This window comes from Herpailurus yagouaroundi, unplaced genomic scaffold (assembly GCF_014898765.1).
Source record: "Herpailurus yagouaroundi ecotype Mexico unplaced genomic scaffold, PumYag 164, whole genome shotgun sequence".
Lineage (NCBI taxonomy): Eukaryota > Metazoa > Chordata > Mammalia > Carnivora > Felidae > Herpailurus > Herpailurus yagouaroundi.
In genome coordinates, this window is record NW_024412405.1 from 34,897,163 (window position 1) to 34,910,425 (window position 13,263).

The 13,263-nt window shown below is 36.7% G+C and overlaps 1 protein-coding gene across 10 annotated transcripts in view; it reads left to right on the top strand.

The window, feature by feature from the left end:
- KLF12 (KLF transcription factor 12) overlaps positions 1-13,263 on the top strand; it is a 436,833-nt gene that overhangs the window by 288,916 nt on the left and 134,654 nt on the right. For all 10 annotated transcript variants that reach the window (XM_040487361.1, XM_040487366.1, XM_040487363.1 and 7 more), the window contains one exon: positions 2,285-2,831. In XM_040487361.1, the coding sequence (XP_040343295.1) occupies positions 2,285-2,831 (547 nt within the window). The remainder of the gene's footprint in view (positions 1-2,284; positions 2,832-13,263) is intronic.

The following is a 13,263-nucleotide window of genomic DNA, read 5'->3' on the forward strand; positions in this document are numbered from 1 at the left end:
AGTCATTTGCAAAGCTTAGTAACACTTGAAGTCTCAAAAGCCATCTCTACAAATAAGCTCCATATTGACTACCTCCGTATTGCTGTAATTTGCTAAAGTAGTCTTTTGTTTACGGTATGAAATGTCTCTACGGTGATGACTTACACCTCAGTCTTTGGTTTGTAAACCTATGTAGAAACCTTATATCTGACTAGATAGGTAGGAGGAGAAAAATTTGTGGTGGAAATAGCCTCTACTTCCACAAATAGAATTCTGGATGTATCTAATACAGTTCTAAGAAGAGAGAAATTAAGACTATATTTGAAGCCAGTGTTTCATAACATGTACTTAGTGACGTATTTTATAATGTTAATGACAAACCAGTTGGGATATTTTGTGAAAGCAGCCTCAACAAAGAATTTCTATATGGGTCTAACATACTAATAAGAAACATCTTATATTGTTCTAAAAAGAAATTAAATGATAATGCTGAGAACCAATTAAAACACTGTTCTAGTTATAATAATAGATAATGCTAATAGCTTTTTTAAAAGTAGCTCAGTGTTTGTGGGGTTTTTTTTTGTTGTTGTTTCTTACTGTCTGAGAAGATTAAAAAAGTTACTTCTCAGTTTTAACACATAGAGTGAAATCTTGGCACTGAGAATTTCATGCAGTAGATATTTTGTATGGTTTATTTTTATGCTTTCTAATTCTTAACTTTTTTGTGGGTAACTAACCATCTTAGCTTAGAAACAAATTTAAAAAAACGAATAAAACATTAACCCATTTCCCTCTTAAGATGATCTGGTACCATTGTTGACTTATTATCTTTCTTTTTTCATTGCTGTTGAACGGAAATCCCTTGCACTACTGCTTATTGTATGTTTTGAATGGAGCTCTAATTTCATTTCTGTAAAGAAAGGTTTTAAAAAGCATGTTTTGTTCCTTTAAGTGTATGCTCAAATTTTAGGGGGAATGGCAAACAAAAATCTTTTGTTAAACAAAGAATGAAATGAAACAATTTAAGATAATTTCAGACATTGTTGTTTCGATACCATAATGAAGCTGAAAAGCAGTTTTTCGTCTTCATATAATATTATAACAGTGCCCATGTTACCCTGGTCAAATTAGATGAAATCAAAATAATCTGTCACCGTCTAATTCTCTCTCATAAGGCTAGCCTGACATATAGTAATAGAATCCTTAGGCCATTTTAGGCCTTGGAAGTGGGTATTCAGTGACCACTTGTTGAATTTATGAGTGAATAAGTCTAAGAGTAAATTATATTCATGCCCAGTAATAAAATGTTAAGTCCATTAGTCTGGGTAGAATCTTGGATTTTTTATTATTTAAAATTTGCTCATTAAAACTGAAAAGAATGAAAATGAACTTGTACAAAGTTATCTTTATCTTACATTTTTAAAAATTCATAAACAATTTAATATTTCCAGAATAAGTTTTTCCTAAAATTATTATTTCCTAAAATGTATGCTATAGTAGTTATGTACATTATTTTGAGAAAAACATGTTGTCGTAACTAAGAGTTAAGATATAACCCAACTGTTAAAAAATATTTATATTTAATAATTTAACAATTGTGCCCTTTTTCTCTGCTGGTAATGAGAATGGTATGGGAGCTCTTGCACCAAATATGAAGTTGAAATGTGGTGATTTTTCCTGACTTTGTTGCTAGGTATTTTCACTCCTCCACATTATGACCATGTCGAGTAAAGGTTAGAATCATGAAATTGTAGAATCGTGGGGCTGGAAAGGATATTTAAACTAATTTATTCAAAATCCCTTTGCTTTATAGCTGAGGAAGATGAGACCCATAAATATAGGATGGGTCAAGCCAACAAAATGAATAGTATTTTTTTTTTAATTAAAAGAATTGTCATTTTAGATGAATAAGCTATTGTATTTACTCAGTTTTAAGTAGGTAACGCATTGCATACTATGCTTGTCTTTTTGAGATTTTATGTAAAATTGCCATTCATTTTTGGGTTCTTATGGCCTCTTTTCTGCTCCATAAAGCACTTGTTTCACTGGATTTTAACAACTGTGTCTGTCTCTCCCAATAGGGTGAAAATGTCTTTCTAGCAGAGGCTTTGTCTTACACTGTTGTGTACTTTTGTACTCTCAACTCTAATCACAATGACTGTCACAGAGCACTCCTTCAACTACTTGGGGAATGAGTAGTATCTCATAGCAATAAGAGAAAAATTAATAAGCACTCCAGTAATCTTGCACCTATTAAATGTATGATTAACAAAGATCAATATGTGTTCCATTTTTCTCCCCACAGTCTCCAAACGTCCACAACTACCCCGATATGGAAGCTGTTCCCCTGTTGCTAAATAATGTGAAAGGGGAGCCGCCGGAGGACTCGTTATCTGTAGATCACTTCCAAACACAAACTGAGCCAGTGGACTTGTCGATCAACAAAGCCAGGACATCCCCCACAGCCGTTTCATCCTCCCCAGTTTCCATGACAGCATCTGCCTCCTCGCCTTCTTCAACTTCAACCTCTTCATCGTCTTCTAGTCGTCCAGCCTCATCCCCAACTGTTATAACATCCGTATCTTCAGCATCATCTTCGTCAACAGTATTAACTCCAGGGCCCCTTGTCGCCTCCGCGTCTGGTGTGGGAGGCCAGCAGTTTTTGCACATTATCCATCCTGTACCGCCTTCGAGTCCCATGAATTTACAGTCTAACAAACTGAGTCATGTTCACCGCATCCCTGTGGTGGTACAGTCGGTGCCTGTTGTCTACACAGCTGTGCGGTCACCTGGAAATGTGAACAACACTATTGTAGTGCCGCTTTTGGAAGATGGGAGAAGCCATGGCAAAGGTAAGGGACACAAGCGAAGCCTTGATTTATTTCAGCGCTAGAGGTAGCTATTCTTTTATTTAGTGAGCAGATCCTAAATCGTATACAACTACACCATATCCAGAGAAGTTCTGTGCCCAACACCACAGAGACCCAGCTGATCAGCCATTCAGTAGAGCAGTTTAAAAGAACTAACTGCATGTTTGCATAAGTTTTTGCTTCAGTATTATTGAGTCTGTATTTTTATGTAGCCAGCCGGTCGTTTAACGTTAGAATTCAAATATCTTAATTTGCAAAATAATGTTTACCTTCAAGTGCTCAGATGGAGAGGACAGTCTGTACTTAGCGTAAGTGCTTGTAAGTTGAGTTGCCATTAAAAGAATTCTGAAGTTAGGCGTTTGACTCCAAAAGCTCCATGTAGCTTGAGTTCTTACCTTAGTGTAAGTTATTGTCATTTCAAGTAACAGGATGATTCGGTATGATGGAATATTTCAAAATGCAGTATTAAAATTCCCTTCTAGGATTTAGAAGGCAGGACGATGCTTTGTGTCTATTTAATACTCTAATAATACCGACTTACCTAATTCTGTATGGCTGTTAGGCAGTTGATCATTAAATCACTTCCCTATTGCTGAGCTTTTATTTTTTCCAATTTTTACTAGAAGGAATTATAATAACATCATGCTGCTGAGTTTATCTTCCTTTGTCATGAATCCGAAAACTAAGTCACCCTTCTGTAGAAATGTAAAATACTGATCACCATTGACTCATTCCCTCTTAAACTAAGTATCTATGTATGTATTTTGTCTATAGGACCAAGAAACGATGATGAGTTAAGACTTAATGTTGTATTACTTTTTGCTTTGATACCATATTACTACTAAATATACGTTGATACCATATTTTAGCGCATAATTAAAAAAAAAATGACCGATGACTACATAAACACCGCCATCATAAAATGCTAGTAAACATGGATTGTTATAGTTCTTATAGAAGGTAGGATTCAGTGCATAGAAACAGCAGTTGATTGCGAAGTTAGAGAAGTTTTTACAAACATTCACCACAAAACTGTGCATTCATCTTTGGCAAGTTATTGTTTTATCTGCATCGAGTTTCTTCATAGCCACAAAATCAACTTTCCCTTCTCAGTATTACCAAGTGAGAAAATCACATGATTCATAGCACTCAGAGATTTTAGATTGCAAACTTGAGATGCAGACATTCTGATCTTATCTGGCAACCTCTGTCTTTTGTGCTGTTATGGGGAAAGGCCAGGAACTAGTCCCACCACTATCATAGTGAATAGGTAGATGAGGGAGTCTTTTCTTGGATTTTACTTTAGTTTGACCCCCCTCTGGTGTTACTAATACTTCTGATCTAAAGGAGCTAACCAATTTGAATAATAACATAACTGAAGGCCACATTAGGTATTTATTTTCTTTTGTGGTTTAAAGATGTGTTTATAAATTATTTAAAAATCAGGAATTTTTAAATAGAACCTTGCACATTGTATTACTTTATATTACTTTATATGTGTATACCATAGAATCCAATCCTTGTGCCATACCCATTAAGGGAAATATTTCTTTATTTATGAAGTTGATTGATGAGGATTTTAATTTTGTTCATGACTTTTTTTTAAATAATTTTCATGTACTAATGAAGGAAACAAAAGAGAGATCTCTTTATTTGATATTATCCTTTTATGGGAGAGGTTATTTTTATTTTTATTTAGGGTGATTAGTATGGAAAGTATATTGCCAAAATTATTTTCTGGAAACTGTGTCTCTGCAGAAGAATTTGGTTAAGACTCATGGTATAATTTGCTCTCAAGTGTATTTGTTAGTTTCATGCAGTGTTTTTTACTCAGTAGTTTTCTCATGTCAAGGAGAAAAACTGATACAATCATAAATCCCCTGGACTGTGATATGGACATTAGGAGCATGAGATTCCAGATCAGGAATCTAAAATCTTAGCACTGTCACTTACTGCTTTAGATGGGAAGTTTTCTTCAGTGATTAAATGGGGATAATAACATGATCTATCCGTGAAGATTACTGGGAGATTCAGTAAGAGCTTAATGTCTAGATTAATCAACTATCAATAAAATGTTTGTAATTATATATCATTATTACCTCCTCTCCAAAATACTTGAAGTAGTAATATTGAGAAATTTTTTTTCTGTCTTATAAACGTGAAGTTGGAAGGAAAAAAAAAAATGAATTTACACATGAAAAACTGCTCCCAAGAACTTAGTATAGAAATGCTTCTCAAAGTCATTACTACAGCAGGTTATAAGGGATGAGAGTTTACTATGAGAAATTATCTGGAAACATCCCCTATTTTCTATTTTTATTAGTTTGTATTAAGTTTTTATAATCACCATATTATACAAATATGGCTGTGGCATTTTCTAAGTTTTTTTTTTTTTTTATTGTTTACCTGATTAATTAGATGATGGTAAAACTGTCTAGTGGAGGAGGCCTGCCTACCTCACAGAATGAATAAAAGAAAGGGCATTTCAGTAATTCTTCAGGTCTTTATTTTGCACAATTGCAGCCGGGCACTGGGCCAGCATTGAAATGGCTGAGTGATAAAGGGAGCCCTTTTCCATTCCCACGTAGGACTTGTATATCTGGTAGGGATAAGCAAAAGAAAATGCGGTAGGGGAGTTGGGTATGCAAAATGCTAATAATACAATTTCAAAACTAACTCATATAAATGCAGATGATTGTACTGGCTAATTATTTTTAAAGTTGTTACAACACATCTGGTCTCTGATAGAGAAATAGTTTACCTTATCATATGTTACATTACACAAAGAACTGTGAATGTACCCATCCATGTTATAAGTTGACGTATTATAAACCGAGTCATTTGTCCATTCAAGTATTTAGAGAGCATCTATCATGTAACAGGCGTTTTTTGGTACCATGGATGCAGTGTTGAACAAAACAGATGCTGTTTCTATCTCAGAGTGCTTATAGTTTACTGGGAGGTATCAACATTAAACAAAAAATCATATAATTGATAATTACGGACATTCTGTGCTTAAGTTGGATTAAAACATAAACCACTCATGGATTTGCCCAGGGGAGAGAGTTTAATTATAATTTCAGGTAGAGAAAGGTGTATTTGATGAAAGTATTTTCACAGTGGGTGTTATATATGATTAGAAATGTTTCTACCAGGATGCTCAGAGGGGGTGGTTAGGGTTTAGGGATATGGTAGGGTGAAACCTCCACCCGACCTTGCTTGACTAACAACAGAACGATGTGAGAAAGCTTTCCAGTGAGGATAAAAACCCAGCCCATGCAAATATTTAAGGAATATTGGTCTAAAAGAATGGCAAGTTGTTAGCTAGCCGTAGGCACTGACATATCTCAGTTGGGCCTTGAATGTGATGTATGATCTGAAGAAATATGGCATGCTATCTGGAAGGTATAGCAAACGAACGCAGGTTAGGCTAGAGAAGCAAGATGTCGGAGCAGGTCTGAGGAATGTCTGGGGAAGACATTTTTTCTCTTAATACCAAAAGGACAAAGAAGTTAGCCCCCAAAGCGATTGTACGGAGAAGGGGGAGCTCTCTATGTAGAGGGAATAGCCAATAGACTGATCTCACCTGAGTTTTGTTACTATGTAATTTGAGACACATTATTTGTAAACAAGACCCTAAGGGGATTATTTGACCTCATAAAGGAATTTCAGTCCAGCCTGGAGAAGTTGTTGGTAGATTTCCCAGGCGATTTTCATTAGTTTTTACAGATACTTAGTAGCAGAAAAACATAAGGGTCATAACAAATCACAAGCAAAGTTGTTCTTAGTTTGTTATTGCCTGGATGAAGGCAAGTTTAGGATTGTTTCCTTCCCTCCTTCCCTCCCTTCCTTCTGAAAAAACTATATGCCAAGTAAAATTCTGAGAATTGGGGTTCCAAGATGAGCAAGTGCCTACTGTCATGGACCTTACTTTCTAGTGCAAGAAACAAACAATGTATGTCAGATGGTGTAAGAGCTATGAAGAAAAATAAACCATGATAAGGGGATGGGAAGTCAAAAGAGAGAAGTGCAGTTTTAGGTATAACCACAGAAGGCCTATCTGAAATATAAACCATGATAATAGTACCTGGGGAAGACCTCTACAGAAAGAACTCCTAAGTGTAAAGACCTGAAGCATGAGTGAGCATGACTGGTTTGGGGAGGGAAGTACAAGGCAGCTGGTGGAACAGGAGGGAATGGGCAATAGGAGAGCAGGCCATGAGCAATTGAAATAGCAATAGGCCAGGTCATGTATGGCATCAAAGAACATGGTAAGGTCCTTGTTTATCTTCCTAAATATGATAGGAAGCCATTGGAACGGGAGCTTTGAGCAGGAAAGTGACATGACTACTTTTTACATTCTTCCTTTTATAAGAATCACTAAGACACTGCTTGAAGAGGACTGTGAATTGCACATTTGGCAAGGATGGGGTTGTTGACACAGACGATGTGTCATTGGGAGTGGTGGGGACAAAGGACTGAATGAAGTGAGTTCGCTTTCAGATGGGAGGTGAGGGGGTGAGGGAAGACTGAAATTCTAGGCAGCTCTTTGCAGTAGCTCTGCAGGAAACAGTTGTAGAGAAATGGATTGATGGCTGAAAGGCTTTTAGGCTCTCGAGGGAGGGATTTAAAAAAGGAGATATTATAACCTATTTGTGTACTATCAAGAATAATCCAATAGAGAGTCGAAAACGGGTAATTCTAGAGAGGGAAGAACTGTAGAAGCAAAATCTTAATTGCATGTTAGTTCCTTATATTATACTGTGGAAGTAACCTACATCTTGCAGTAATTAATATGAATTCTAAAGTCACCTTACTGGATTGGCAGAATATTTAGAAAAAAAAAAAGATACATGATGGAAAATGAAAGGAAATGCAAAAACAGCAGATAATGATCTAGGGTTGACAATGAAAAGCAAACGAATGAAAGTTCAGTACAATTTGGGTTCATTGAAAATTATAAAAACGATACCAGAATTAAGATCAAACATTTCTCATTCATCACCTAGTGGAAAGTAAAGAATAATTCAAGACAAAATACAAACTCCAAATAATTTGCGTTTGTCACTTAAAAACTACTTTTTATATTTGAATATTAATAGACGTTACACTTTAGAAATTCACAATACTTAAAGAGCAATACCATAACCAGTCTGTGAAAACCCAGCTAACAAGCCAGAAAAAAGTGGACGTATCTCCTCCCTCCCTTGTCCCAGCTGGTCCTTTTCTCCGTGTAGCTGAAGAAACAGGTAATAGCACCGTGATGCCCAGGAATGAGGGTCAAGCGAGGGCGTGATTGATCCGGGGCTTTGGAATAATCAGAACTGAAAAAGCCTCATGCAGCAAGGTGGGTACTTCACTGTTGCCCAGTTTTTCTCCTTGACTACTATCCCATTCTTCTGTTCATGTGACCATCATAAATAGATTGCCTAAGGACCAGAGTTTGGCTCCAGTTTCCTGTGCAGCCACATTTTCTCCCATACAAATGCAATCCCAACAGTGCAGTCTGCCAGAATTTTGCACAACATATTTATTGCGTTAAGACTATTTTTAATGGTGTCATACTTGAAAAACAACTTATTATGGGTTATGAGCACATTATTCCTGACAAAGCAGTTATGCTATTAGATCCTTGAGTAGAAAGTACTTTTTTCCCTAGAATATCTGAGTAGATTGTGTTGATACTGCTGTAAAGAAACCAACCCCATTTCGGCATGTACTTCCTTTGGTCATCTTTTTTAAGAGTGGTTTTTTTTTGTTGTTGTTGTTTTTTTTTTTTTTGGATGCAGTGAAGAATCCTCCAAAAATATACTGTATTTTCATAGCACTCATTCAGGAGTTTCAAAGGGATGTGGTCGTGGGCAAATTTGAAATACTCACACCCCATTTTCTTCCCTACAAGCTGTTGCTTTTCTCAGCAGCCAACAGGAAGAAGCCACAAGTGTATTTTTAGTCCTGTGCCATTTCTATTTGTGAAAGGAAATATGGTCATTGCAGTGATTGCTGCGAAGCTAGTTGGAGAGGATGACTCTACTTCCCCTGACCATTGAGTGTGGCTATAGTTTTGCTCCCATGAAACTCCCCATTTTCAGATCTCCACATCTTTCATTGTCTGCTGCTGTCACCTCTCTCACTTGGTGGTGTTAAAGATGTCTTATTTCAGGTGATGATCCGTCCGTCATGGACTCGCTTCCTCTGTCTCCCGTACACATGCATGTCCTCTTTTCGTTCACTGTTCAGTGGAATCCGGTGTCATCTGTCCATATGACCAGAATAGTGCCAGGCAGCTGACCTATGCCTGTGTGTATGGTTGTCTTCTTGAGTGATCGAACTACCACAGCGTCCTTTGGCAAATGTGTTCTTCTACTTATGCTTAATTACAAGCACTTCTAGATAGAGATTCATAGTTGAGGTCTGCATTTGGTTTTTGTTGACAAACCATTTAGTTACTTATGTTCTTTCATTAATATATATTTTTTAATGCTGCCTTTTGGGAAGTGGGACTGGAATGTCACTGACTTTGGTTTATTATTCTTAAATATAGACTTTGATAGGGCTTGAGTGTTTCACTACTGTTACTAAAAGTAAAAGCAGGAACTTGTTAAAGAGTGAGAAAAGCAGGCAGCTAATACTAATGAAAGACTGAATTGTAAATAGGAGTTCAGAATGTTTTATACAGATGCATAGGTCGTTGTGTTTATGTGATTTTCAACAAGGAGTAGAAATTTGTCTTTATCTTCACTTCTGGGCGTGTGCAAGAGCTTGAATAGCTTCCTTCAAAAAAAAACTGGCTGCTTCTGTTCTTGTTGATCTGAAATACTGCAGACTTCTAATTCCTCTGCTTCTGGCATAGACTGGTTTGGTTCTAAGAGTTGACAGTAATAACTAGGTCAGAGAGAAGGCAGAAATTGTCTAAACTATTGAAAGAGAATTAGCAGAAAAGAGAAAACTCTAGGTAAGCTCCTTGTAAACTGTAAAATGTCGAAGAGTGAGTTTGATTGGCTTCTCTGCGCCCCCCCCCCGCCCCCAACCTGCCCCCACCACCTCAGTTAAATAAAAGAACAAAGGGGAAACAAGAGAAAAAGGAGAAAGTAAGGAAACGGGTGGAATCCACATTGAGAGAGAGATGAGACTTCACTCAGAGGTCGATATTACCTAGGGAGGGGAAGATCTAAATCAGAAAAATCATCTATTAGATAAAGTAGTTAAAGCAAGAGGTTAACAAAATGGTCTTTGTATTCATTCTATTACAAACTGTTAGCTACAACAGCGTTTTTAACCTGTTGGATAAGGTCGTTTTTTAATACAAAGATTGAATTTATGTTGAAATGAATACATGCTTAAATATGATATTTTACTAATAAATATTCTCATGCAGTTGCTACATTCATTTTTCACCACACCTGAGAAGCTGCTCAGGTGATATTTAATACGTTGAACATTAGGTATTGGGTTTTGAAATATAATAGCTTTCATTTCCTTTGCGGTTTCATTTTTTAGAAACAAATTTTTTCTCTTCTGAAACATACGAAGTTATCATATATAATAAATATAAAAGTATAGTTCTCACTTAAATATAAGGCTTTTGATTTCAAATAGTACAGGTGCTAGCATGCCAGAAGGAAATTCTTACTTTGCATATTAGATTGCAGGTATTTATAGAATTATTTTGATGATTTTTGAATGTATATACTCATTGCAAGAGACCTTTGGAAACCTATCCAGCCATCTAAATATATCTGCATATCAAATGACTCTTAAGACCTATAGTAACAAATGAAGAAGGAAGACTGTAAGATCTAAGAGGGAAACTTGGCCTTAAAATTATTGCTAGCACTATTTTTAATTGGCCTTTTAATTATTTACAACTCTCTCTGGCTGTAGTTTCTCTTCCTTATTTTTTCTTATTCCCTTAATAATACTTTTTCTGTTCCAAGCTCTGTAACTGTTTTCTCAGTTCTTTCTCCTTGCCTGTTCTCCATTGTTAATTGAGAATTTGATTAACTGATATTCTTTGTGTTCCTTAGAAACGAACAAGATGATATTTGCCTATGTAATAAATAAAAGAACTACCAATTTACAGAGTAATAATCACATACTCGATTTTTCTCCAGCTACCTTAAAATTTTTTTTTAATGTTTTTATTTATTTTTGAGACAGAGAGAGAGAGCATGAGTGGGTTAGGGGGAGAGAGAGAGGGAGACACAGAATCCAAAGCAGGCTCCAGGCTCTGAGCTGTCAGCACAGAGCCTGACGCAGGGGTCGAACTCACGGACTGTGAGATCATGACCTGAGCTGAAGTCGGACGCTCGACTGACTGAGCCACCCAGGAGCCCCTCTGGCTACCTTTATATAGAGGGAGATATGCTACCCTGATTGACCAGTTGTATGTGCTCTTCATGACCAGTGGCTTCACCATCTTTTTTCTTCTACCTGTTAATTCATTTATTCAACAGATTTTTATCGAACTGATTATATGGCCAAGAATATCCCCTGCTCCCAGATATCGAGATTTTTCAAATAACTCCTTTTAAATTTTTTTTTTCAACGTTTTATTTATTTTTGGGACAGAGAGAGACAGAGCATGAACGGGGGAGGGGCAGAGAGAGAGGGAGACACAGAATCGGAAACAGGCTTCAGGCTCTGAGCCATCAGCCCAGAGCCCGACGCGGGGCTCGAACTCACGGACCGCGAGATCGTGACCTGGCTGAAGTCGGACGCTTAACCGACTGCGCCACCCAGGCGCCCCATCAAATAACTCCTTTTAAAAGCCAGCTCTACTTTACAGCACACTGAAGCACTATTGTTCATACTATGGGTGTTTTTCCTGTTGATGAATCTTGAAATCAGTTTGGTAGTTCATAATCAGCAGTTTTAAAGAAATAAAATGGAGATTTCTTAAAAATCTGAGCATATCACCCAATTAAGTATTATATCATGAAACTTTGTTGAGTAATCTATTAATTTACATACATGTGAATGTGGTACTGTAAGAGTGTATGTGTGTGCACTGGGTCATGTTGAAATATGTATTTCTTGCTGTGGTTCCTGTCCAGAAAGCTTGAAAAACCCTGCAGTGGATTTCTCACCTTTGCCTCAGCCCCTTTCTTCTTCCTTTCTCCTTCCTGCACCTCCTGCATACTCTCAAAGTATCTGCCATGGCTCCAAATTTTTTCTCTGCCTCTCACTCTTCACTTCCTTCCATTTACTTATCTTCCTTCTCCCTGTTGGTCTTTTCTGTCTCTCCCCACTACTCACCATTCTACCTATTTCTGAATCTCTATTCCTTTTTTTCATCTGTATCTCACCGAATCACCAATCCTAGAACTGTAAATGATGGAACTAAGCCACTTATGTTGAAAATGACAGTCTTTGTACTGCCATCTAGTGGTAGAACTTAAAAGAAAAGCAAGAGTCTATAGCCTAATTATTTTCATTGCTCCCAGATTTTCCCGTCTAGCTTAGGGTTGTGAGGGAGTACAGTGAACATGCCCTTTTCAATTAAAACTTGAACCTAAATTTGAAACATAATTTACCTACTTCATTCTCAGAGCTCTAGTATATGAAATACATACTTTTTAGAAGAGACTATATTTAATTTGGACAAGGAAAAAAAAAAGTGTGGCTCCTACCCACTTGTCCCACTTTCCGTCTTGTATATTTGTGTATGACTTCTGTTTAGTAGAAATAAAATGTTAAACTTTCTGTGTATCTATGCTTGTTTTTTTTTAAACTATGGTTTATGTTTGTTGGATAAATGGAAACATACATATGCCAACTTGTGTGCTACTAACAAGTTTTGTTGAATGTCATAGAAGAAAAATAAAAGATAAGTGGAGAGTTATTTCTGAGACAGCAAGAACTCAAGAAGACAAAAAATAGAATTTGGTGAAACTGGAATAACTTGGAGAATTCATCAGAGGAACTTCCTCCTCAGTAACTAGGGGCTTAGAGGAAGTTCAGTAGAAACAGGGTAGAATTAGAAACATAATCTCATGGTTTATGGGTTTCTCAGTTTCCTGGGGGAAAGATAGACTTATTGGCACGTAATGGGGGTGAACCACACTAAGAATAAGCTCCTCAGTTGACAAAAACAAGTTGTTTGTATGTGTATGTATGTTTATGTAAACATAAGTTTATATGTGGTATATACTGCTAGATTAAAATAGGTTGGGGTCTCCCAAAATCCATGTAAGCTTCATTAGCTACTGTTTTCCCAACACATTTCATTGTGCCTAACACTAGTTAGTGCTCAGTAAATATTTATTGAAGATATGAATGAACAAATGAATAAATTAATGTAGTCTGGCATATGTACAATGTTTTATTTGAGATGCTAAGGAGTGCTGTGGCAGTGTTGGTCTATAGTCCTAAACCCTAACCATAAAAGGATGTCTCATGTCCAAGAATGGCT